This window comes from Centroberyx affinis, unplaced genomic scaffold (genome assembly GCF_046629955.1).
Source record: "Centroberyx affinis isolate AG114_WGS23_722 - 3 ecotype Tasmania unplaced genomic scaffold, CSIRO-AGI_Caff_v1 ptg002746l_1, whole genome shotgun sequence".
Taxonomy (NCBI): domain Eukaryota; kingdom Metazoa; phylum Chordata; class Actinopteri; order Beryciformes; family Berycidae; genus Centroberyx; species Centroberyx affinis.
In genome coordinates this window covers 199,588-227,500 of record NW_027280910.1, presented here as the reverse complement: position 1 = coordinate 227,500, position 27,913 = coordinate 199,588, and the positions used below count along the sequence as shown (strand labels likewise).

Below are 27,913 nucleotides of genomic sequence, written 5' to 3'. Positions count from 1 at the left end.
GCTATAACATTTAGGATGCTGCCATAGAGAGATGGTAATATCAGAGAGAGAGCGGGCTGGGAGGGGAAGAGGGCCCTGGGTGGCTGTCACGCTGTTTATGTCTGCTACCTTCAGTGCCACCTCCGGAGTTTGTTTGGACTGCTTTAGGTGACGCTAACAACTGCAGAGAACATGATGTTAATGTTAATGTTGCACTCTAAAAAACAAAGCCGGCGGTTTATGAGGATTTGCAGAGGAGCAGGAGAAAGATGGACTATGAAAGACTTATGGAAACTTAGGGAGGGGCTGTAAATTTCCACAGTTAAAAAAATTGGATGCTGGGAAAACACTGTGCTCAAATTGCTTTTGAGCACCACTGCTGATTCCTTTGGCACCGTAAGCTGTCCTCCCACCATATATAACACATACAAGACATACATCGCACAAATCCATATCCACATATATTCATATTCAAATACTGACGCGTAAGACAACTACAGATTTTGATTGCTCTTGTTCAGTTAGCATGCAGCCCCCAGTTGACACACATTTTGGAGTTTTGGAGAATTCCAAAATTGTCATTCAATCTAAAACCAGAGGTGACTTTCATGGACAGGCAAGGCAGGCAACTGCTTGGGGCCTCCAGCATGAGGGGGCCTTCAAGGGCTGACTCACTTGAGTCCACAACAGTGTCTCAAAATGTGGGAACCCCACTAAACTACCGCTGCAACAACATCAACAGGAAACCTCCCTAAAGGGGCCCCATCTCATTCGTGTCTCTGTGACCAGTGCAAGTTTGTTAGCAAATATACATGATGTCATGTAACATCAGCCTAGCCTAACGTTTGTTTTAGGAGTTGGCGAGGCACTTGACTAACGCAATCAGCAGAATTCAGTTTGCTAGCTAGCTAGAAAGAAATCGTTTTTTTTTTGGAAGCAGTAAACCTAATTGGCTTGTGGCTTGAAACACACAGTAGTATGAGGAAAGTTATTTGTTTGGTTTAGCCTGACAAAGTGCCCGCTGGCTGTCAGCTGGCTTTGCCCCCAGTCTAAACATATGAACCTATCAGATTAATTAAAATCTAATGTAAAGAAATAAGCTAGGCTTGTGAAGCTAGCCCGTGAAACTGATCAAATCTTAATCAAAGGGAATATTAATTTGAAAAAAACTTGTTAGGATAATATAAATAAAGATGGCATTTTTTTCTGTAACTAATTAGGATAATATTAAAATAATAATCATAATCATAATACACTTTATTTGTATAGCGTTTTTCTAAATACTCAAAGACGGTTTACAGTAAATGAGATACACAACAAAAACCCATGAATGACAATATTAATGAAAATATCAATCAATGGATCTATGGCTCCTAAACCTTGTGGAATGAAAAAATCTCCAAAAGCTTTATACCAATCAGAAGAAAATACGCTGTAGGTCCAGCTGAGGCCGAAACGTTGCTGATTAAACCACCAAGAGGATGTTGAGTCTTGACTATCGTTTTTCTATTTCACTGTCTCCCATTTTGTACCAATCAGCAAGTCGGGATTTTGGATATGCAGACATTACCTCCTTGCTAATTATCTAAACTCCCATCCATGTAACATCTGTAACGGCTGTGTAATGTGTGTCATGTCCGCAGTAAGGCTGCAGCATCAGTGAATACAGATCCTTGAAATAAACAAATAGAAAAACAAGTCTTACCTACAACTTCCAAAACCAACTCCTGATATTTTTAGGGTGAAAACAATAAATAAAAAAGAGACTCTGACAGCAGGTAGAGTGGACACTGTGGAAGTGGGAGACCTTTGCCTGCAGTAGGCAAACTGTAACCCTGGGAATGTGTGCCATCTTGCATGATAAATATCAGTGATTTGCTCCAGGCTTCAGACGGTGACTCACAGGAAGTCACTGTTTGAGACGGTTTACACAGATGGAGACCATTCTTAGTCAACATTCACATAAAAATCAGTCTGGGACGGGGCTTTTTTTTTTTCACGCCTCCTTTTCATTGTACGTAGACAGTGGCAGAACTTTAGTGTTTTACTGGGCGGCAGACGGCACCTTTATTTGTTTGCAGGACCTTTGTGAGCTTAAACTTCAAATTTCACAAGGATCTGCAACTTCACACCACAAAGTTTGCACTCGAGACATTTATCAACTTGTTCTCATGTTTTCCACTCTAGTCAAGAGATTTTGATCCCAGTCCATCTGGGAATTACAACATTCTGTGTTGCGATGCAGTTATTTTAAGTCACTACCATACACTACTATCAGGAGACAACTGGTTTCACTTTGTTCAGTTTGGTGCGCCCATCTCTCTGCTGATGTGGCGTGAAGAAATTTGGGTTGCGGTTACCGGCGGTTACTGGCCGTTGAGTGTGAGTTATGAGTGCTTTAACATAGTTATGCATCTCTCCCGGTGCGCTTTAGGATGAGTTTCCTAATCATTATTTTGTCCCCTGTCTCCTACTGGGAGCCGTGCCGGACCGGGAGGCTCAGAAATCTTCACATATGTTGCTTTAATGTGTCAAAGATGCCTGTGGGGCTCCTCTTACTGCTTCAATATGTGTTTTTGAGCTGGAACGAGTCGCTTTTAGGTAGAAAAACACAACCGAAGAATAGAAGCGGAGTATCTGTTTGCATGTTGTCACCTCATATGAGTTACAGTAACCAATCACAGTCTCTAGAACAAATGGAAAAGTTTGTTGATTTCCTAAAAAATACCTTTGTCATAGAAATTATAATGAAAAACACTATTTAAACCTGCAGTATAAAACCATTCCAGGGTCCGGTCTGATTGGTTCTCAGATTAAGGGATTGTCAACTAGATTTTTTTCCCCAGAGCTGATATGAAATACTCTCTTCTGTTAATGCTAGAGGTGAAACAATAGGGCTATCAGTGGGTTGGCTGCTTTGTTAGTTAGCTCTGAAAGGACGTCTTAGTGTCACTTTGATCTGGACCCATCTATTCTTATTCAAAACAATTGTGCTGTCTAATTGTTAGTGGGATATTCCTCAATAGTAAGAAAGGGCATCCCTGCTGGCACATTCGAGAATATCTCCCTCTTTGTTTCAAGAAATCCACTGCCTCAAAAGTTTTGGTGATTCTCTTATTTATGCTATCTGTGCCAGTATAATAGCAGTATAATAAGCAATCCTGTGTGTCGGGTAAAGTTTGGGTGAGATAGTCTCAGTATATGATACCAGCAAACGCTCCAATGTGAAACACTGAAGAGTTTGACACTTTGCCATAGGCTACATCTCTAATTCCCTGTAATGGTAGGGTCTGGTCTATTTCAGGTACAGGAGGTGACTACATTATATTGTACTTTGAGTCTTCCTCTACCAACCTTAGATGTTATTTGCTCAAAGCTTGTAATTAACTACTGTTTTATTGCAGCCATTGTTGTAATTGGCATGTATTCCCTCGAGGTTGTGAGAAGGAATAATTTCCTTTCCCCCCCTCCCCCTTCAATTTGCAGCTTTTCTGCCAGTAGGTGGTTGTCATGTAAGCCTGAATGTCAACAAAGTTCCAAACACATCATTATGAACCTTTTATGTGTAAGAAAATAGCAGCTGAAGAGGTGTTTTAATCTGCATTCCTGTTACTCACATGCTGCTCTAAATGGAGAGATTATCGTGACACCTTCCCTTGTTTCCTCAAACAAAATGGCAAGACACACAGCAAAGTTGTCTGGTGGAAATTTGTTCTTTTTTCTTGCCTGTTCTCTGACTATTTACACCGATCTCATATGATCCTATGCCTTTAAAGAGAGATTTATTTAATTTTTATCCGTTTCTTCCCCTATCTTATATAGTTTCTATCTCGGCCCACATCTCCTCTTTTTGATCCCAGTCCGCCGGTATCATCACCTTCCCCATTTACAGCTTGAAGGCGATCCTGACACCCGGCACGTCATGTGAAACCATGAACGACAGGAGGCAATAAGCTGGAGAATAGCAGCAATCTTCAGGAAAGTTCTCCATTCACTCTCGCTCCCGTAGTTCTCTGTCCTCTTATCCAGCCTGGAAGATAAAGAAAAAAAAAATCAATACAGAAACACAGTGTTAGATAAAAGCAAGAGGGGGAGAGAGCCGGCCCAGTTGGGTGTAGTGAATTAAAGCGATCAGAAATTTCCAGGCCACTCAGCCCTCGGTCTACATAACCTAACAGCCCTGTCTCGGCGCTGTCTATCACCCTCCACTCTCTCTTCAATCCCTCTTTGTTCACTTTTGATTTAGTTTTTTGGTCTATTCTCTGTTTTCTTTGTGTTTTGGGATGAAGGACCTGCTCCCATTCAGCTGCAATAACTGCTGAATGAAGGTTTTGGATATTGCGAGGAACCTGTCTGAGTCTGAGCTGCGGTATCAACTTCGACAACTGCCGGCCTCTCTGGAGGAATGTGTGGACGGACTGTGTGTTTAGACTCTTGTTTTTCCTGCTGCTGGTACAAATGTGTGGTGGTTCACTCTCTCTCTCTCTCTCTCTCTCTCATCCTCTCTCTCTCTCTCTCTCTGTTCCTCCAGCTCCTCAGGTACCAGATCACATTCACAACGACATCCGATGGGCTGCAGCAGATATCGGGGACATGTGTGGCGCTCTGCAGGGGACAGGGCTTATTTCAAAAGGAGACTGAGATCATATTTCACTGTTTCAGGGCTGAGGCACTGTCATGTATTAATTAAAATCCAAATACCCCGTATTGATTGTGTTATCAGGCCGGTGCAGCCAGGGCCCGCTGTATTGATCCGGCCTGTGATTTATGATCATTTTCAAGAAAAATCCTTTTGTGTGATTATACGAGGAAACAGACCCTGAGTGTGTGTAATTCTTTTAGATCTATTCTGTGGAGGGCTAAACAGACTGCTGCCCTGAAAGCCCCTCAGCGGAGAGATATTTTCAACTAAAAAATAGTTATGATTCGGTCAGTCTCCATTGAAAGATACATCAGCTGAACGAGCAGGTTCCCCAGTCTCATAAGTCACAAACTAAGGCTTCAGTCTGGGCACTGTGGCTTTCCACCTTGCACTTCTTACTGTTGGTTGCTTGTAATTTTGGCAATTTAGGAAATTCAGCTTACTCTGCTGATGCGCTCATGATAAGTCGCTTTGGCTGAGATCGTCAGCTAAATGCTAAATGTAAAATCTGAGCCCAATCTTCATTTTTACACTGCAGCTAGCTGTAGTTCACTGGCAAAGCAAGACCACCAGTGAGGAGGAAGTTTTTCCTCTCATAAATACCACAGCATGAATGCGTGAGAGTCCCAAAATAATTCTCCTCTCCGCAGCCTTCACCGGGGGTGCTGTCATGTCATTTGGTCTGACATATTATTGCAGAGCTTTGCATTTTTCCTGCTGCTGATCGCCGGCTTTCTGAGCGCCGGGTCAGGGGCCATTAGCTTGTCATATCTCCATCGAAGGCCTCACAGTGCAGCAGCATTCACATTCCTCAGCTGGCACCGCCTGACAGCAGGCTGCTATATCTGCTCCTGCATTTGGCTGCTAGTAAATCACAGCCTACTGTAATCATCATATGGGCAAAAAGCTGGAGGCTGGAGAAGTTGTCAGGAGAAATATTCCAATGCACAGGCTCGACTCTGTAGACTCAATTTTCACTTCAATACAGTACATAATTCTTGGTGACTCTCTCTCAAACATGACAGGACACACACACACACACACACACAAGCATGCACAAGTGAAGCATAAAACACAATAAAGTTTGTAAACCCTATATTACTTTGTGTCCATGTGTCCAATGATTTTTTCACATAGGCTGGCCTTGAATAGCCTTTGCCTGAAAGTGAAATCAATATATAGAAACTGATTTTTTTTTTTAAATATCCACACAACATCTAGCTTGCTTACTGATTGTAAGGATTGGCTCAAAACTCACCTTTATTTTTGAGCCCCGTTGATTTGTCTGGTTGTGTGTGTATGTCTTGGGTGTGGGTTTTTTTTCTGGCAGTACTATGCTGATGTTCTATGTTTAGTGTGCTTCTATCTATTTATTGACTATGTGCAGCACCTTGATTAACTCCAGTTGTTTTTAGAAAGTCCTTTATTAATAAATTTGAGTTAAAGGATGCCCTCTATAAAACAGCCCATTCTCCTTTGGCACAGCTATACGTTTTCCTTGCTTATCATACTGTATATACAGTACAAATTGGCATATTCTGTCCCCTAGCAGATATACACAGCAATGAAATTGAAGTTGTGTCTTCAGATGGGAGCGGACACTGTGTTGGTGTAGGTCTAGTTAGAATTTGGCGGAGATCATGGTCAAGTAGTTGCTAGTTTGATTTTGTGTGCCGGGGCTGGTTACAAAGAATCAATATCAAATCAAGGAGGGTTGAGTTTCCAGATAAGCGCTCTTGGCCACTCTGGCTATTCATCATAAGTCTGTAGAAACCTGATAGGTCAGAAGAAATTATATTCCACCAGGAGTGGGGCCTTCTTATCTCCCCATAGCAGGGGAATAGGAGACATGCCGATCAATACCAGGCTGTTGTGTAGTACTTGCAATTATCAACAGCTGATTCTGTCCTCCCCCGGCTGCATCTTTTAATACCACATAATTACAACTTTTGGGACAATGCCTGGGGAAAAGGGATTACAGCTTTGGTGAAGTATGCTTCATTCTTCTGAGCTTTGAAATAGTTATGTGGAAGTGGAAGACAGCCAACAGCGAATAGCAGCAAAACAGATTTTATTACCCTATACACTCCTCACTTTCACTGTAAAAACTCATAGTGCAATTTAGTGAAATCAACTCATCTTTATCCATTAACGCAATGTATATAGATGTGTTTGTCAATTTCAACTTAAAACTGCTAGTTATGAGCTTCATGACTTAAAATCATGAGTTCACATCTTGTGACTTAAAATTACGAGTTGAAAGAACACCTTATAAAGCATTCACTAACCTCAACACTGTTAGTTTATTAGCAGACTTCCCAGTATGCATTGCATTCGGTTTAACTCTCCAGAAACTCCTCCTTCTTTTGGTTTGAATGAAGTTACAGGATAGAGACTTGTTATGTATGTATGTTTGGTGAATAATAGGTCAATTTCTGATAAAAAAAAAAACATGATAAAATCTACTATCTATCTTATCTATGTATCTGGGAATTCACTATCAAGTAAGTTTCTCTGTGATGCACATGGCAGGTACAATCCACTACAAGTAAGTGTATTGCAGCTGCGTACTATATGCTGAACTGTGTATTAATCATGTGATACAAGAGAAACTTAAACCTAGCAAACCTTGTGAAAAAATAAATAACACTGGATTCCAGTTCATCAATTAATGCATTCAACTTGGAAACACGAATCAGCATGACTAGACATTTGTTGATTGAACTTATTGTCTTAAGTTCACTCACTCAGTTAGCTTTTCTACATTAGGACAACTAGGCTAACTAATGATCTTTGACCTAACTATTCAGTACTAGGCTACTTCAGTCAACTCACAATCTTAAGGCAGCAAGGAAACTTATGTTTTTAAGTTGAACCGCCTTAATATTTTCTGCAGTGTATAACATTTTCATTTTCAGGTTTTATATCATAGTGGTAAATACATAGGTGGGTAAACAATATAAGCTCTAGTCAGATATCATCATAGTGCTAACAACCACCAATATGGTCAAAAATCAATGACATTTTCTGATGTGTTATTATTTTTCTGGATACTGCTCACTATGATTTGGGTCATAACCATGTATCCCAGCCTAAAAAGGTAATAAACTCTAATCCTTAGATTTAAAGGAGGCTAAACTCAGTTCAGGTGGGTTTACCCTCCACTGCATCCCTGATCATGACTCAAAGGAAGAGGCTAAGATTTCTTTTTTGCCAACATGCAGACATTTTTTCAGTCTATTATGGCGCCAAATTGTGGGAGGTCGTAACAAATGAAGTAAGGGCTTCAACACCTCCTGTGGGATCCTGGCAGTAGCCTATCGCAGTCGGCTCAAGGGCATCTAATGATGGACCGGAGGCGGAGGCAACTTTGCGGAATCAAGGAGAGCGCCGGTGCCTCGGACAAACCGAGGAGTCGCACTTCCAGCGACCACCAGTTTCAGATCGGTCACATCTGCGACCCGAGTGAGCTTTTTACGCACAAACTTTGAATTTACGCATGAATTGAATCCAACGAGACTGGTCACATCTACACGAGCGACCTCTACGAGCTTTTTACCTTTGGTTTTACGCACGAATTGCACCCACCGCGTCGCCTATGGACCTTAATTTACGCACTTTAGAAGACGCACCCTATATCCCTCTGTGGAAGGATAACTGTACAGTAAAGCCCGCTATCTCAGTGTGTGTGAGGCAAGAGATTCAACCGGGACGTCCATCCACAGCCAGAGAAGTCAACTCAACCCGGAGCGTCTCTTTTCACATAAACTCGTCGAGAGAAAGAGCTCAGGTGCAGTAAAAGGAAAACAAGTCAGTGTGAAGCCTACGGACTGCAGCCGACAGCCTCCTCCGCTACCGAGCCGCACTGTTTGGCCACAGACACAAAGTCAAGCCGAGGACTGTCCCGAAACGCATGTGAAACTCACAGGAGTGCGGTCGGGCTGGTTGGAGTTGCGCGTGAAAGCAGCCGCACACCGGACAGGAAGTGAACTAATTATTATTAAACCCCATCCCTCATTTCCATATCTAGTGTGAGTCGGCTGGACCGCAGCCAATCACCCACCGAAGGGCAGCAAGAGTCGTAAAAGCATTATCCTTCCTCCATCATAATTACACTGACATGCGCAATCTGCACACAGGCAACACCAGCCGCTATTCCCTTATTTCACCGACCCCGCTCGCGCTGAAGGGTCCCATTTGTTGGTTGTAGATGAATCGGCAAAAGGCAGGAGCAACTCGTAGAGAAATATCAACATGTCCCGCCGCAAGCAAGCCAAGCCACAGCACCTGAAGTCAGATGAAGAAGCACCGCAAACTGGCCTCCGCTCAACAAATGGTATGTGACCGGGGATCTACTGACTTTTACTGTATTTACTAAAGATGCTGTTAGAGGCTGTCGATCATCAGGAGACAACAGACCTCCCATATAAACAAAAAACAACTATAATTTTCAGAAAAGCTTTAGTTAAGGCTTTTCAATCAAAAGAAGCAGCCATCATATAACTTACATTAGACTGATACTGTACTCTGATGGGCCTGCTGTGGATTTATGTCAGAATAAAAAGGTGGATAAACTCTATTAAATAAAAAGGAGGGTCAACTGGCTCCTGGTCCAAACATTTTTATTTTACATTGCAGGTTAACGTTCTTCATTTAATTGTTATTGACCTGTTTCATTAAACTCTGAATTATGCCAAATGAAAGGTTGTTAGTTTTAAAAAGTTTAGGATTAGGCCGGGAAAAGGGGATTTATTGATACATGTTTTGAATTTATTTTTGATATATTTACAAATTTAAAACAATTCAAATCCATTTTTTTGTTTTGGTTTATGGACTAAACTAGTAAATCTCGTGCGCGGTGTTTGGAAAGAGGGCCTGCCTACTGTACCGGCAAAAAACACCGAAATACAGAATAAACTCACGCCACACTTTTCCGCATGGAAATAGCCATTAGTAATACATTTTATTTCAAAGTGTTGTCTTGACAGATTATGTTGGAAGTCCCTGTGTGTTTTCACTCAAGGCCTTCCTGTCAAAAAATTTAACATTTACAACTTATGGGAGACAATAAGGATATATATTATACTATGAATACACCCAGGAGAAAAGAATCAGATATGGAAATGACTTGTTTTAACGAAAGTAGCCCTCTGTTTATTTGACATGATTTGGTTCATAATACTGTATCTTTCAGGGGATCTCCTTTATTTTAATTCAATCTTATATTGATATGTGACCTATGAATTAATTTCATAAATATTAAAATCCAAGATGCTGGATTGGAGATTTAATGGCTCCCAGCATTCAGTATATCTTAATCTTACTGTTTTACCAGGAGTGTATGAAATAATCATTAATAATTATCAATCAATTAATTGTTTTCCATGGTAAATGTATTTGTAGGCTGATCTCCATTCTTGAATCATATTGATAGGCTATGTTATGATAGACCTAATGGGTTAGATCATTTCTAATATTTTAATATTTCAATTAATTAATTGTATTATCTCCTCCTGCACCAGTCAATCTATAGGTGTTATTTTGAATCTTTCATTCAGCACTAATAGTTGAGAATAACCTGATCAGCAGCAAGATTTTAACCGTAAATTAACCTGTAAAACAGATTTTGGATCAGATTTAAGTGTTTGATGACTTTATCCAAATTTGGCTGACTCCTAATTGAATTCGGCCTTCCCCCTCTAAATTTGGTGCAGAATGCCTGAGCAAGTCCTGCTAGGTTCCCACTGAGTCTGTTCATCTAAATTAATCTAAACTAGTCTAATCTAATTTATTACGATGCATTTCACATTTCTGTGTAAAAGCACATTATAGTAGCCTTTGTTAATCTTTTACGGCATCATCGTCCGTGTTTCCTACAAGGCAAAAGGCCTGTAAAACATTGTTTAATGCGTTAATTCAACATTTCATCATCATGGTTCTTGCCATGTTTTTCTACACAATGTTATGTCACTCCAGTATTATTTGTGGCTGTGAAGAGGTGTTGAGTGTGGAAGAGGCCCTCCCCAGGCCTCCCACAGCCTTCAGTCAGCCTGAGATGGGCTTTGATTGAGCCTGCTGACTTAACCTTTGTCCGCCTCACCCTGCTAGGGGCAAGTGCTCCATGTCTGGATCATAATACAATTAGTACATCTGAACCGCTGACCTCTGAAGCCTACAGGTCACACAAAGAGCCGAAGAGGCTTTAACTCTGTGCTCAGTGTCTGTTTGGCTTTTCAGCTGCGTTGATGATGTTTTCTTTAATCGCCATTAAGCCACACAACAAGAAATAGGTATAAATCGGTTTTGTGTTCCTAAGCGTATAGATAGAGTGAGATCTGAGGTTTGAATCAATTTCCATCAGTGTTGTGATATTTGAAAATATAGTTATAGTTTCAGATACAAACTCTTTTCTGTTCTCTCTGGGTTTTGTGGAAGTAAATCTTACACACCAGACAAAACCCTGAGCTAAAACTGAGAAAGCATTTGCACTCCTTGTGTTTGCTGAATCGCCTTGGTGATCTTGAGACCACCCACTTGGTGAGGCAGCGACTCTGATTATTTACTTTTGACTCTGTCTACGTTTCAATAGATTTTACTCAGTCAACTCTCTTTCCCCTCTTCTTTTCTGAGCAGAAAAACAGTAAAGATCAGTTAGTAGAATTATAGATGTTAAGATGTTTGGAGGCTTCAGCCCTTTATAGTATTAACTGACCTGCTTGTTCTCTCTGTGGAGGAATGCAGAAACTGTACTGTATGTTTGCAGTGGGAATGTGTGTGAGTGTATTGGTGTATTTATAAATGTACCTGACGTCTTCTTCTGTGTTTACCTTGAACACACTGAGACTGATTCCCAGCAACTTTGGTTCATGTGGCAAAAAAGTGGTGAAACCTGGAGATTATTGGAGTGTATTGACCACCACTCAAAAACACAAACACACACGTAGACATACACACACACACACACACGCGCGCGCACACGCATGTGCACACACGCGTACACATGTGTATTCCTGCACAAACACACACATTTGAATTGCTTTAAGTCTGCACAAATGTATGTATGTATTTATGTAATTTTATGTATGTACAAGAACATAAAAAGGAAGATGCAGATACAGTATGTTCAGTAGGACTTGACAGTTTAATATGTCAGACACACACACACACACACACACACTTCAACGTCATAACTTCCTTCGTGATTTAAGATCATGTGATATTAAGAATTATTGCAGTAAATTATTTTATTTAAAAAAAAATGTATAGTAAATTATTTATCGTGACCAAAAATGCCCCTCAATATTTAACGAAAAAGGTTTGAATTAATCTGATGTCATATTTACACCTGCCTCACCTCACCCACCTCTCTCACTTCCCTCCTTTTTAAAAAGTTAAATAAAACAGAAAGAGGGAAGCCTGAGCGTATGTAACCATAATTTACTATTAATTTCCCAGAATCTCTCCATCTGGTATTGCTGTCTGTTTCCTAATGGGGCAAAGCCTGAACAGATGCAGCAGTGATTCTCAAATTCTAAAATATTTTCAGGAGGGACATTACATATCAGCTCTAGTGAAGTAGGACAAAAGGAAAATATGATGTCAAAAGATCATCATCAAAACTGAAAGAACATTTTTTTATGCACATTCGTGTTTCTGAAAATGTGTGTTTGAATGTAGCAAATTGTACAGATCTAACCAAAATTGGTCAAAAAGTAACAATGGATTGAGATTACGAATTACAGCTCTCAAAGTTAATAATGAGAACAGAAAATCTATGTCGTATCTCATAATGTTACTCATATAAGGATCTTAGGGGCTATTTATTGGTTTCTTTCTCTTTTCTTTCTTTATTCCACTTTCCTCCAAATTTGGAACGTGTTTATTAAATTATCTTACATGCCATTTAGATATTCTGTAGTAGTTTATAATAGAAATAACATCATGCTGTCTTTCGAAGATTTCAGCTTCTAAATTGAAATCTACTATTAAGAATATTATATAAGTGATTGACTGCTGTTGTTTATCATACTGCTATTTGATGCAGAATCATAATTTTGTTGTTCTGGAAATTCGAAAAATGTATTAATTTTGTCTGGGCCAGAGCTTGGTCAAATCGCATAGTAATTATAATAATTAATAATTTGGAACATTTGTTTCAAACTGTTTGGATTATCAAATAGCTGGAGTTTGCTATATAGAACAACACAATTATTGTCAGAAATGTACACCAATCACAGGAAAGTCAATTTAGTGTACGTTTCTGTGATTGTCAACATACCTCATACTATCTGAATTGCCCTGATGCATTAAACTCCACCCATCTGGTACTCTTAGGAGGGTAAAACAAACACAAAGAATTATGTGCAGATACTATTTGACCAACATGTGGTAAGGACTCAATTTGTGGCAGCAGATGTGACACTATACTGAATTATACAAATGCACTGGAAATCAATATACTCTATGGCATTTCATTAGCTGTCTGGATACACAATGAGACGTCAGATAAGTTTATTGAATTTTATTGATTTTTTTAAAGAATATTAACATCTGAAAACAAGGAGAGTGAATAGCGCTCAACTTCCATGAGTTAAATCATGGGGCCTGTTGCTTTTTTCATTTTTCATGTTCTGAAGTTGTATTACATATTAAATATAACTCTTAACTAATGTGCTAGCACTGTATACAACTATGAACAATTAAAAAGTTGGGGAACTTTATCTTCTCTTTAACTAAATCGCATATATGATTTCAAGAAAATATAGTAGCCACTATTAGCAATTAATTACATAGTGATAAAAGGACTGTTTGTCCTTTTGGTAAAGTATCTCTATAATAAATTCTTTATCTCGTTTTTCTCCGTTATCAGGCATCTTGGAAGGCATGGAGAGAGAGGAGATGAATGCAGGTGAAAGCCGCCATGGCAGCGAGGAAACACACATCTGTGAGAAGTGCTGTGCTGAGTTCTTCACTTGGACCGAACTGAGCGAGCATCAGACGGTCTGTACTGAGGACCCGCTGGTGCTGATAGTGAAGGACGACGAGGGGATGCCTGTTCCCGAGGAGTCTCCTATCGGACCATCCCCGGTTCCCAGCATGGCACCCAGCGACTCGACCGCAGCAGAATCCACAGACGGGGGCTTTGAGCTGGGAGAGGCGCTGTTGAATGACGACAGCCTGGACAATATAGAGGAAGGGAGGGAGCGGGATGAAGCCATGGAGCTCGAGCATCGCCCACAGGACAAATACACAGCGACCTCCAGCCCCCAGCCTCCAGATTCTGCTGAGTCCGCCTCCCCTCAGATGTCGGCTGCTGCCAGCTACAGCATGCCGAGTACAAATGTGACGCTGGAGATCCTTCACAGCACAAGGGTGGCTGTCGCTCAGTTCTCCCAGGGAATAAGCAGCAGTGGCACTGGAGGGAAGGCAGCTTCGGCAGCCATCCCAGTCATCCTGGAGCACCTGCTGGCTCTGCAGCAACAACAGGTCCACCAGCTGCAGCTTATTGAGCAGATCTGCAGCCAGGTAGCCGTCATGAACAGACAACCCACACAAGCAGCGTTGAACCCAGTCTCTAGAGCGCTGTCTCTGGCACCTAACCCTTTCCCATCTCAAGGCATCATCCCTCCACCCATCCTCCCACTGTCAGGAACAATGCCCTCAGCCATCAACGGACAGGCCTCTGTTTCTTTGTCATCTGTGCTTGAAAAGTCACAAAGTCTCTCTTCACAAACTGTATGTGGCCAGTCCACCTTTAGAGATGTTGCGTGTACCTCGGCCTCCTCAGAAAACTCGCCCCCGCCCCCCTCCAGCTGCAGCAGCAGCATTTCCGCTTTACTGCCTCCTTATACCGGCTCACACACAAGCAGCATAAGCTGTACTCAGACACTGAGCTCCTCCAGCCCACTGTCCCTGGGGCAGAGCAGTCTCCTCAGCTCATCCTCCAGCCTGCCATTTCTACCTCAGAGCCCCCCCAGCAGCGTCATATTCCCCAACCCCTTGGCTAGCATTGCTGCCACAGCTAATGCACTTGACCCTCTTGCAGCCCTGATGAAGCACAGGAAAGGAAAACTGCCCAACGTATCCTTGTTCGAAACCAAGCCCAGCCCGGAGGAGCCCTTCTTCAAGCATAAATGCAGGTTCTGTGCCAAAGTGTTTGGCAGCGATAGCGCTCTGCAGATCCACCTGCGCTCCCATACAGGGGAGCGGCCCTTCAAATGCAACATCTGTGGCAATCGCTTTTCCACGAAAGGAAATTTAAAGGTCCACTTCCAGAGGCATAAAGAAAAGTATCCTCATGTTCAGATGAACCCCTATCCTGTGCCAGAGTATCTAGACAATGTGCCAACAAGTTCAGGTATTCCCTATGGAATGACATTCCCCCCAGAAAAACCAGGTTCCTCATGGCTGGATAGCAAACCTGTTGTAGCAACTCTGCCCACCCCTATGGGTCTTCCGCTTTCCTCCACTCTTACCAGTATAGGAAGCTCAAATGACCCTGTAAGTGTAACACCATCCGTTAAATCTCCCTACCGGCCAGCCTCAGGTGAATGTGCGTCTTTGTCACCTAATCGTATAGGCAGCGAGCCTCATTTCCCTCCAGTTTCAGAGTCTCCACAGTGTAACCGCGACACAGAAGCCTCCAATATACTGAAAACAGAGGGGGTACACCTGCCCCAAAACTGCACCCTGAGACTGAGGGCCAACCCAGTTACTGTGGCAACAAGCACCACAACCCCAACTGTAGCCACCACGCCCGAACCCGCCACCCCGGCATCCCCCGTCTCCAACTCTTCGCCACTCTCGCTCAACTCGGAGGAGATGAAGTTCTCATCCGGCGGCTTCCTGGACTCTATGCAAACATCTGAGACCTCAAAGCTTCAGCAGCTGGTGGAGAACATTGACAAAAAGATCACAGACCCCAACCAGTGTGTCCTCTGTCACCGTGTCCTCAGCTGCCAGAGTGCGCTGAAGATGCACTACCGCATCCACACTGGGGAGAAGCCCTTTAAATGCAAGGTATGTGGCAGGGCTTTCACCACCAAAGGCAACCTGAAGACTCACATTGGTGTTCACAGAGAAAACCCCCCAGTTCGGATACAACACTCGTGTCCCATCTGCCAGAAGAAGTTCACCAACGCTGTTGTTCTCCAGCAGCACATCCGTATGCACATGGGTGGGCAGATCCCAGACTCCTCCCTCATGGAGGGGCTGCAGGAGATGGACGGCGACATCTCCTTCAACGAGAAGAACTTCGACAGTCTCAGCAGCAATGACAATGACCTCATCGATGACATTTCAATGGAGGATGATAATGAGGAAGAGGAAGAGGAGATAGAAAATATGGAGGAAGGTGTAAGTCCGAAGCCCTTGAGCTCTGTCTGTAATTCCCCTCCCAAGTCCTCGGCCATAGTTTCAAGTATAGCAGCGCTGGAGAACCAAATGAGGATGATTGACTCCACAGTAAGCCTAAACCACTCCTTCGGCATAAAGTCACTGACTAATGGTTTTATGGACAGCGGCCAACTCGCTATCAACTTCTCTTTGACGGAGAAAAAGGTGGAGAATTGTAATGCAGTCAGCCCAAATGTGTCTGAATCCTCCAGGTCACCTCATGTGTCAGCATCTCCTGTGCAAAGCAAATCTGAAGGCATGATGATCAAATCTCCGGCCGCGAACAACAGGCCAGAGTCTCAAGAACTTTTGGCAGCCTCGGTGAAGAGAGAGCAATCTGACTCTCCTACCTCTGCAGCAGCTGTGGCGGCGGCCCAGGAGCTGAGAGGGATGCAGCCCAGCAAACTGTGTGTGAAGGAGGAGAGTCCTTACAGTATGCCATTCCAGCTGAGCAGAGAGCGAGGTAAAGTTACAAAGACATATATCCATGCAGTGATAGAAATAATAATGTATGGCGCCTACAAAACGTGTTGTACAGGGTTTTTTTCTTTTCAGGATATCCCACTAATCTGTTGAAAGTGTGCAGAATGTTGGCTTTACTCTTGTATAAATCATAATGTGTTTCAAAAAACAACTGAAGGGGGAAAAAAAACCTTCACTCCTATTCATTCATTTCAGCTGCCGGTCAAAGCATTCCAGGCCTGGTTACCAGCACTTCATCGGGCATGATAAAAACCGAGATGAATGGGCACAGTCAACCAAGCAACCCAAATGAGGGGCAGCAGCACCCGTCGTTCAGCCTCCACGTCCCTCCGGCTTATCCGTCTGTCGGCAGCCCCGGGATGACCTCGCTGCTCGGCCCCGCTCCTCCTCGCCGGACGCCGAAGCAGCACAACTGCAACGTCTGCGGGAAGAACTTCTCGTCGGCCAGCGCCCTGCAGATCCACGAGCGCACGCACACCGGGGAGAAACCCTTCGTCTGCTCCATCTGCGGCAGAGCCTTCACCACGAAAGGCAATCTGAAGGTAGAGGAGGGATATTTTTCTGTCGTATTGTTTAGGGTTCGACCGATATATCGGTTTGTTGAGATACTGGGCAGATATTGGCCTTTTATTAAATATCGGATATTTGTCCACTGCCAATATGAGGGAGATTCCTTCCTAACCACAGCTACAAAAAACAGTCTAAACCCTGCAATAAAATTTTATTTTCTTTGCACATTCTATTTCTACATTTAATTGTTCAATTATGTTTTTTTTTTGTAAATTAATTCTTCATTTAAAGGCCTAGTTGTGTGGGAGAGTTTAAGTGTCCCATGATGGTCTAAATGCTGTTTCAGCCAAGAATAAAATTCTGACACTGAATATGTAATTTTTTGGCATGAAGAAGGTCAAATTTAAAGATACTGAATATCGGTAAAACATTGTCTATCAGTGACTTGAGTCTAAAAAAACGGTGTCGGTATTGGCCTTCAAAAACCTATATCGGTAGAACCCCAGTATTATCAGGTCTTGCAAACTCTTCTAAAGTTCAAACTGCAAAAGTTGTCCATGAAATGCTTCTTTGAGTCAGAAATATATTTTACTGTTTAGTTTCACACTGAGTGTGTTTGGTAAAATTTTGCATTTCTCAATACCTAAAACACTGTTAGTTTTAGGGGTTTGATACACACTGAGACCACCCATGCTAGAAATGTATGCACTCATGACAACGTGAGGCACTTGGAATAAAAGCATCCACCGAATGCCATAATGTTATTCCTCTCCTCCTTCCCTCATTTCCAGGTTCATATGGGCACTCACATGTGGAACAACGCCCCGGCCAGGAGAGGCCGGCGGCTGTCGGTGGAGAACCCCATGGCCCTGCTGGGTGGAGAAGCCATGAAGTTCGGAGAGATGTTTCAGAAGGACCTGGCGGCTCGAGCCATGAATGTAGACCCTGGATTTTGGAACCGCTATGCGGCAGCTATCACCAACGGCCTGGCCATGAAGAACAACGAGATCTCAGTGATTCAGAATAGAGGAATCCCTCAGCTTCACCCTATGACTGCAGGCATGGACAGAGTGAGCGCCGGAGGAAGCCCCATAACCAGTCTAGGGAAGACAGGCATGGACCTGGGAACTAATAGGCATTTTTCTATGTTGATTGATGACAGTAAAGAAATTGGGATCAATTGAATAAAGGTGAATGCTGAAGAAATACATTATGCAAACTATTATGGAAGTTGAAATATTTGTAAAACACCTTGTTGTTCTTATATGTATTGTATTATATATAGACTTAAAAAAAAGAACTTTTTATCAATTGACAGAGCATAGTAGGCTATTCACATTTTGTTATTTTATTTTGCAGTCATTTGTGAATGTTGTTTTTTTTCTATACAGTACATAAATTGTTTCATTTGTGTCTGAGAATTCCTTGGTGCTGACCTGGGAGACGTGGTGTTACTCTAAAGAGGGGAACTGATGAAATCAATGATGCAAAGAATCTGCTCTCTCCTCTTGACAGCTGCCCAATGCTGCTAGCTGGTGCAAAGCACAAAATATTCTTAGAAATACCCATAATTCTAAGTTGCAATGATCTATCCTCAACATTATGATGAACAAGTCTCATTCTTACACAACTGTTGGTCAGAATAAAAACTAGAACAAACAACAGTCTGTTCAATTCACTACCTCACCCTGTTTTACAGTCTGTAGGATTAAGATGACATGAAATGTCCTCATGTTTAAACACTGAATAGAGTTTACTTATAATGATGTCATTTAACAAATTACGTAATAGAATTTACAGCTGAGTAAAGTGTTCTGGATTGAGGTCTTTTATTTCATTAAGATTGAGATGCATGTCACCAGGAACTGCTTCTGCTAGATTTACTTCTCTTTGACCTTATGCATTGTGTCAGCAATGATTTTTGCCACCCCTTATAAATTATTTTGTCTGCAAACAAACCATTCATGTATGATGTAAAATAGGAGAGGATCAAGTACTGTAGTGTACAGATGCACACTCATAAACAGAATGTATTTGTTAACGCCTTGTTTCTGTATTTTGTTTTTATTTTTCTGCTCGCTGTAGGTCTGCAGTAAATAATTTCACACTATTCTGCTCCCTTCTCAATAGCTATATTTCACAACACTGAATTTTGGAAAAATAATTCACTAAATTAATTTTATTTTAATCTGGTGCAGTCAATCATTTTCAGAGTAGGTATTACTTTTTTTTCAAATGGTGAACGAAACTCTATTTGATGTAAATAAGAGGCATCAACTTGCTGGTACAGGTGGGCTACATCTCCACTGTGAGAGGATACAGACTATTTTTCTAGAGCGCGTCCAATGGAAGTTTCTCACAGTAGGTAAATGGTAATTTCAAATTCTGTGTGGCCGACACATACCGAATAGAAATACTTTACTTGTCTGGTTCACAATATCGTATCGAGTTAAAAAAAAAAAGGTTAAGACGAAGTATGATAAAGTGGTCAGCTTTTTTCCCCAAATAGGGACTTAAGAAATATGGAATGGGGAGGATAGAGGGATGGAGAAGAGACTAAAGTATGAGTTAAGTATTTTAGTCTTGAGTTGTGGCTTGTTTTTAAATTTAGTTGAATATAGGCTTGAAAATATTGGCCCACTCTCGCCTTCCTCCCTTCTCCTGTTTACATTCTAAAACAGTAGTAGATATTTTAGTCACATCGAGACGCCATATGTTTCGTTTCGCAGTCTAATTTTATCAGAAACTATAAATTTTATTTGACACAAGTGACCATAATGAGGCTCGGCAACAGACGTTTGATATGCTGCCTTCAAGTGCCCCTCCCCCTGCGCCTTCAGTGTGCAAATCGTAAATAGGACTTGTGGCACATTCAAGTGTGTTTGGGTCAGAAATAATAACAAAACATAATAAAAGGTAATAACAAAATATAACAAAAATATACATGGTGGTTTATGTTTAATTTTACAAATCAAGTGGCAAATGTCTGCTACTAAAATAAAATGCACATCAGGCGTGTAATTTATGCTTAAAGAAATGTATTAAAAACAAAAATGCGTGACAACTGAAAGTCAAATATATAGTGAAAATAGAAATATACAATACATTTATTATTATTATTATTTTTTACCTATAATAGCCTACCAAATAATAACCTATACAGATAAAATACATCATGTTTACCATCAGTTGTTGACAAGGCCATGCTCTCTGCCCCTGTCACATCATGGCAACTCGGGTTGCCAATTCACACTTTCCCCAGTCCCATTTTTTTTGCCACTTTGGTCGTTCGTGTGCGCCAAATGCGTAATTACGGTATTTCTGCACAGCACTTGAAGGCGGCATACGTCCCGAACGTTTTTTTTTTCTCTCCTTTTTTTGAGTGTGACGTCAGGATGTGTACTGCCCAGCCAAGATGGCTGACAGCATCCCGTTAAACCCGGTGCGGCAGAACTCGAAAAAAATCCCGTATTATAACTCAGCGAGACTTTCAAGGTATGGAGGAGCTAGACTGTTTCTTCGGTCGCGAACTGAAGAAGCGGTTATTTGTCAGATATTTTCAATTTGCCGGCTCGGTGACATTTGCTCGCTGGGTCTTGATGGGTCGTGGCTGTTGGCGTTAGCTTGTGCTAGCTTTGCTGTTGTCAACGACACTGACAGGTCCCTTGTTGCCTCGTCTCGTTTGACAGTTGGTCTGTGTTGCTCTCTCCGTTATCGATAAAGCTAACAACGAATCTAACGTCACATCTACCACTGAATACTTGTACAGTATAACACATATTGTGACTAGTTTGTGAGCTAAATTAGTTAGCATACGTTAGTGAGAAAGATTCTGCTGAGCACTGCACTGCTCAGTCCCACTGCCTTTTAAAGTCACATGACAGCTTCTGTTTTCTTTTCAAGATTTCAACTAAGTTATTCACCCTTCGTTAAAGTTTCGTTTCATATAGTCACCATCCACCAGCTTATTGTACATGTTTCTGATTGGACCGTAGGACTGGACGAAGATGAGCTTGTAAAGCCCTAAGGAGTGGGCAGGAAGTGAACTAGGCGCATGACCAGGTACTCAGAGGCCAAGGAGTAGTTAGCTCACAGCAATATGGTTAAGATAGGATGTGGTAACAGTCACTGTTACTGCGCAGTTTCCCTAGTATAAATAGATATATTCGTGGTAGCTCACCACAAATGTATAATTTTAACAGCTGTTTTTGTGTTGTGAAGATGTTTATCTAGCCCAGCACTCTCTGCCACCACCACAGTCTTACGGGAAACACCTCCACCATGCTGTGTGGCCTTTCTCGTGCTCTTAATAATAAGAAATAATGCAATACTTTATTGAGCTTTGTAGGGAAATTCTCTTTTTGCTTGCTCCCTCCATAGGGAGATGAAACTGCAGGGCCAGGGCAGCGATCCTAGAGCTGGTAGGGATTCGGTGTCTTGCTCAGGGACTCTTCAGCAGGGCGGGTGTTTTCTGCCACCGGGTTTGAACCCAGGCCCTCAGTCTTTTTAACCAATAGGCCCCCCTGTTGTCACACCCCTCTTTACCGTAGGACCAGCAAAAGTTTTGTCCACAAGGCCCACCTCACCTCCTTATACTCAACATCACAGGGGGTTTTCTTTGTGTCCAGTAACAGTCAACTGAAGTTGTTAGTTTGAAGTTGAGTTTGGTGTTTACCACTTTATGCACACACTACATCACACATACAGCTCACTCAATCCATTATCACATGACACTAAATCTCGTGACACTTTGGGATCAGAATCACTAAGTACAGTAAATGGAGAGGAAATAATCTTGGTGATACTGATGCAGAGCCATGCTGACAACCTAGAGTTTTTCACAGTACATATTTCCACACATTGTGCTAGGATAGATAGCAGATTGTTTACGTGACTGAGGGTTTTCTTAATCCCCAGGGCATTATTATTATCTCTTTGGTTGTCAAACTAAATGTGCAGGAACTCTCAACAGATATGCCAGGTTGCACCGGCTTTTGCATGTTATGCTTTGCCATGATGAGCTCTGTAGGGCTGCATCAGTGAGAACCACTGTGAATGGTTGGTCTTAAGCTCATAATCCCCCTGACGCTAGTTTTATGCTTGTTCACATGTCCATGTTTTTTGCGGATACAAGTCGCTCATTCATGTACAGCTGAGAGACCATTCAGGCTGCAACCGCCTACCAACCGCTCATATCTGTGCATCATCTGCAAGTATACTTAAATTTAAGTGAAGTAAGCTTGAGTCTCCAGTCTCTTACAGACATGTGTTTATGTTTACAACTGGGATAAGTTTATTTTTTTCATCATCAGTCGTTGGCATTTTTTGTTTCATGTTTAGACCCTATGTGTAGATTACCCTAAAACATTCATCACTGAATAATCTGCATGTTTTGACATTTGTCTTGTAACCTACAGTAGCTACCTTCTTTGACTCTTATGTTATGATGATGTATTTTTTTTTGTATGATTAGATGAAAAAAAGCATGATCTGTTGGCAAAACTTTGTTGGAATAGGCTTTCATTTAGGATTTAGATTTGATTGATGGTAGTGGAAGAGGTCAGTCCCCTTCACCTGGACTCCAGACTACACACTGTTAGTAGGTGGCACCAGCAGATAATTTGGTGGCACCAGTATTTTGGTCTGGAAACTTCTTTGCAAATACCAATTCATATTTTATCTATTGAAATAGATCAAATATGAATGTTAATGTTGTGGTGCATAAAATATGACTGTGTTGGATCAACATAATGCTACAATACGTGATGAAGTAGGCAGCTTCGCTCACATCCTCTTTATATCAGATTTTATTCTGCAAACTCAGTGCTGAAGAGTTTATTTGATTGTAACATAAAATCCTGTGCAATGGTAAATATCTCAAATCATGAAGTGGTTTCTCATTTCTTTTTAAGCAGAAGGTCTATCCCAGGCAACCGAAGCAGAGTTAGTCTGCCTCATGACAGACCTGATAAAACCTATTTTGCACACGCCAAACTATCTGACTCTAGCTAATGGCCGGATAAACCTCTGCAAAAGTGTGATTGATAGGGAAGCAAAGTAGGCAATGGGCCAAGTGCAAATTGAAGTAATTGGCTGGTTTACATTAGTGGTCAGCGTATTGTCCTGTCTAACTTGTGAAATAGGACTTTGTTATTGCATAGTGTAGTTGTTTGTATTTTAGAAATCAACAGGTCCAGATACACACATGCACTGAATCAGAAATATAAAACAACAATGATGAACATGGATACCAGCTGTCTTACTTATGCTGCCTTCAGGTGCTCCTTGTACAGCACAAATTTTTTACATACAATTCGAGGCAATAGCATAATATAATACGTCACCTTTACCCTCAGTTGTTGACTCGGCTTCCATCCTCTCCGCCCCCTAAATGTCACATCTCGGCAACTTGGGTGTCATTAGAAAATACCCACTTTCCCAGTTGTAATTGCTCTTTTTGTTGGGTCATTCATTCGCACTTTATGCATATTGTATACATATTTGTGACTACACTTGAATGAAGAATTGTTTTCAGTGTTTCTCCACATCCAAAAGCAAGTTCTCCATATCACCTCTGGCTGATTATGATGCATTTGAAACCTTTATCCAAGGTTAAGCCATGGCGAGATAGATTATTATTAGATTGTTATCATTATTTACCTGCAACAATTTCCTTTTGTGTATTTAGTACATTCGGCCCAAGCGCATATAAGCTGTGTCTGAACTGCAACAAAGTGAAACGCATTTGCTTCAGTGATATTCTGCTTGGGGTTATGTAGGGTAACAAATTCACTGCAAGTTTAACTCTAGCTGGCAAATACTAGCTTAAATGCATGACTGACCATTCATCAGACAGTTTCCAAATAGTGTTATAACCTACAGAGAGAGAGCAATGGGTTTTAGGCGAGGGCAGAGTGACACTGAACTCCAGCAGCTCTGCTATTCTAAAATGGGCTTTATTATTATATATTTTTTCTTAGGGAAAATTATAAATACAAATTTCAGTTTCAGTAGCTGGGTATATAGAACCAATCTAGGTGTGAGTATGACATCCTAAAAAGCAGGTAGAGAATAGCATAAGGTAGGCTGCCGCCGCATGAGAGCAGAATGGAGAGTGGCGTTGATTTTACAGTAACCAGGAGAGCAGCTCTTCTTATAGTGAACCTGATATCCCCTTTGGTACTCATTGTGGTCTGGGTTTACAGTCGGCTATCTATCACATTTAGCTTTGTTGCAACGGAGGACTGTAGGCTTTCACTTGATTCAAACATCACAGCAGTATTAGAAAATCATTTTCATTTAGATTACGTTATCCAATTCAGGTGTCTTTGCTTGTCAGCTTGAGTTCTGTTTGTTTTGCGGTGAGAAGTTTTTATAAACCCCTTTTCTTTTTATCTCTCCTACACTATTTGGCTATTTGCATTGTTCTTATCATAATACAGTATTTATCACTTTGCTTCTGTGTGGTATCACTGTGCAAATAAACGAAACTACACTAGTTACTCATCTGTTTCTTTATGGTGACTTTGCCAATATTGTGAGGCTGTGTGTGCTTTCCCTGTTAGGCTGCAGACTTTCTTCATTCCTTAGAAGGGCCTCATGAATAAGACATTATGTGCTTCTCAAGAGTGTTTCCAGTGTTTCTTTAAAAATGGCTCAGTGATGTGAATGGGAGGTATACTCTACAGTACTTACTGACAGGGGAACTGAGCCAACCGCTCTAACTAGCTTTAATCTAGGCTTTTCTTCAGTCTTTCACTCCCACCTAATAGATTTGCCACATCTTGTGCTATGAAGAACATTCTTTCATTCTTGACAGTGAACCACCTTGGAAATGTCCAAATTTGCCAGGCTTTGGCCGCACAGCTTGTATGTAGAACATGTACAATTCAGAATCCATGTAGATTAAACACATGAGAAACTTGTAAAACTTAAAATGTTCCTACAGTTTTAGTTGGGAAATCATTAGCGTGTACACATATCTTTTTTGGTGACGTGACGTGCTGTTATCTTCATTCACCTCAAAGGAATACCATGACATCTAAAATTTTGGACTGTGCTTTCTCTTCACACCAAGCTCTTTATGGGGTGGAAGAGTTGCTGTATTTGTACCATAATCTAACCTTAATTGGCATGTTCTCATTCCTCATTCAAAACAATGGGCACCGGTAGCCACAAGCTATCACAATTCCAGGTTATTCCATTATTGATAAGCTCAGTTTCCTCATATTGTACTGTACTCTTTCCTCACAGATACTCTCTAGAAGATGAGTCCTCTAACCTGGATGAGATGCCCCTGATGATGTCAGAGGAAGGCTTTGAGAACGATGAGAGCGACTACCAGACCCTGCCCCGGGCCAGGGTCAACCAGAGGCACAGAGGCCTTGGGTGGTTCCTCCTGGGGGGCTGGAAAGTCCTCTGTGGCAGGTATTAGTCTAACATTTCATTATTGTTCACATGTTTTATTTATTGACTTTCCTAAGAGATCACATACAGGTCAACAACATAGTCTCATGTAGCTGAACCTTTTTCTTCACTTTGTTTTAACTCTATCTTGGCTCAGGAGAAAAGTTTTGAGAAAAAAATGTGGAACCACTGTCAAGAGAAACACAGTTTTCAAGAGAGTTGTTATTTCTTGAACCAATCACAATTCTCATGCCAGCTTTGCCTTTGCATCAGATGTGGGACAGAAAAGGTGTCTGTTGTGAAGACCAAGTTTTGGGTTCAGGGATGGGGAAAACCAAACTAAATCACAAGTAGGAATCACTATTCCCCAATGAAACACTCTTGGAGACTGCATACAACATGTATACAATTTTCGATAAAATAAATGAATATGAATTGCAACTTCTCCACAACATAGACCTCTAACAAATCATGGGGAGATGGTAAAAAGGCAAATGGCATCACTTCAAGTTTTAGTAGAAAATTTATGTTCAGTGTAGCGTCCAAGAATCGTTGCCAGGTCAGGTATTTTAAGAGAAAAATACAGTTGTGTAATGCTTTTAGTCTTATAAATTACTCTACTGCACTGCAAAGTAACCTAATTTTATGCCTATAGATTAGAGTTATTACACTCCAATTCAAACCTTTAATGCACTCTGAAAGTTGCGTATTGTCATTCTGTAAATGTGTGTGCATGTGTAGTGTATATTGTCAGTAAGTATGTCAATGATGATCAGTTTGGATTTCAAACGCACCGGTAGTTGTGCATGAAGTGCAAAGAGAGGATAAGGGCATGTTTTTTGGTCGAGTTCCTCGATGCGCACCATCAGTCCAAAAAGATTTTCAGGTCAAACAGAATTGGTTTATCCAGCTAATGATTAATTTGACAGGTTTTGTCCTCTTAAAATGCCCGTTTTTGCTAAATATAAGAGAGGAATATTTGTTTATGCCAGCACATTGGTGTAATAACATTTGTAAACAAATGTTTATATAGCATTTCAGTGCCCAAAAAGTAACTTTTATTGCTGGATAAATTTCATGGAATATTCAGTTTTCAGTGTCGTTTTGTTATTAGTGATGCATCTCCAGTTAAAGCTGCATATTGATTCCCCCCCCACCCCCACTAATGAACAAATCGGATTTTTCACAGCTGACCAGTTTGATGCTTTCCAGTAATTTTATGTGTGCTTAGCGTGGGATTATAAAACACAAATAATTCACGCTGAATAAGCCCTGACTATTCAAATGGCATATTATTTGAATAGCATTCATTTGCGCAAATAATCGCTCTTATGAATCTGGACTCGGGGTGCATAGAGACCACGAACATCAAGGCCAATATAAACAAGACTTTTTACCAAAGTTGATTTATTTTGTTTTATGTTTTGCCAACTTGCTTAAAAAGTGGAAAAGCCAAGGCGATCAGCATGACGGTATACACTGACATTCTCCCCTCTTTCCCCCCAGGTGCCAGTTTAGGTCAGGCTCACATCAAGCTGCTCTGATTGTAATTTGCCCCCACACTAGACTGTTTGCATTTCATGGAGATATACTAGATAAACCCCAACTTAACCATTAGCAGGTTGATAGAATGTCAAATCCTTTTTTTGAAAGTGTTCACTAAAGTAAATATGAGTCTACCCTCTAACCCTCTCATCTCTTTTTCTGATTAATTCTCATAACAATGACAGCATAATAAAATACATAAATACATAGGAAACAGATGATATTTGCAGTGCTGCTGAATCAATCTGAGGTAAAACTAACAAAGACATAGACAAATGTGCAGCACATCATGCCATCAAAACATCTTCATACAGTGTGTCTGGGTTTTGAGGTTAACTGGCTTGTGCAGCTCTGAAAGTGTCTGACTCCCACAGCATTGCCATGGGAATTCCCTCCTGGAGAGCTGCTAACCTTTTCAGATCATTTAAAGCACTAGAATGAAACTGCTTCCTTATAAAATTGTGTCAAAAGAAGCCTTCAAGATCTAATTAACACTGACTAAGTACTGTAGGATGGAGCAGGACACAGCTGTGCAGCTCATTGGCCACTATTCTCTAGAGCATGAGAAGACCGATGATTTTCTTATCATTTTAATTGAAGACATCTTTTCTTACTTGAGTTCCTTCATTCATCATCATTCAGTGTACTCACTTTCCTCCCGGACTTCAACCCTGTGACTCTTATCACGTCAAGTTTAACTTTATTATCCATTTAGGAAATTAATCTGGTCCCTTGTGCACAAACATACGTACATACACAGTAACAATAAAACATCAACAACAACATCAACAAGAATTTGGAGCAGAATCAGGGACGGAAATTTACTTTTTTTTCTACAGCAGGCTACAGTGCTTTGTAAATTCCAAAAATTCATGAGCCACATTCACTATTTCAGGTCTATTTTCAGGTCTTTAGAGTAGAATACAAGCTCCAAATTTCACTGTTTTACCAGTC

The 27,913-nt window shown here is 41.2% G+C and overlaps 2 protein-coding genes across 4 annotated transcripts in view; both read left to right on the top strand.

Moving 5' to 3' along the window:
- The first annotated feature begins 8,875 nt into the window (after positions 1–8,875).
- Positions 8,876–18,192, top strand: sall3b (spalt-like transcription factor 3b). The gene is made up of 4 exons (XM_071535678.1): positions 8,876–8,957; positions 13,491–16,478; positions 16,694–17,040; positions 17,800–18,192. Exons 1-4 carry the CDS (start codon positions 8,876–8,878, stop codon positions 18,190–18,192), a joined length of 3,810 nt encoding a protein of 1,269 aa, XP_071391779.1.
- A 2,231-nt stretch (positions 18,193–20,423) lies between these two features.
- atp9b (ATPase phospholipid transporting 9B) overlaps positions 20,424–27,913 on the top strand; it is a 44,975-nt gene continuing 37,485 nt past the window's right edge. For all 3 annotated transcript variants that reach the window (XM_071535643.1, XM_071535642.1, XM_071535644.1), the window contains exons 1-2: positions 20,424–20,503; positions 25,262–25,435. In XM_071535643.1, coding sequence (XP_071391744.1) covers positions 20,424–20,503; positions 25,262–25,435 — 254 coding nt within the window. The remainder of the gene's footprint in view (positions 20,504–25,261; positions 25,436–27,913) is intronic.

Coding starts and splice junctions, on each gene's coding strand:
- sall3b (XM_071535678.1), top strand. CDS start 8,876: ATGTCCCGCCGCAAGCAAGCCAAGCCACAGCACCTGAAGTCAGATGAA. Junction 16,479..16,693: donor CCAGCTGAGCAGAGAGCGAG/GTAAAGTTACAA, acceptor CATTCATTTCAG/CTGCCGGTCAAAGCATTCCA. Junction 17,041..17,799: donor CCACGAAAGGCAATCTGAAG/GTAGAGGAGGGA, acceptor CCTCATTTCCAG/GTTCATATGGGCACTCACAT.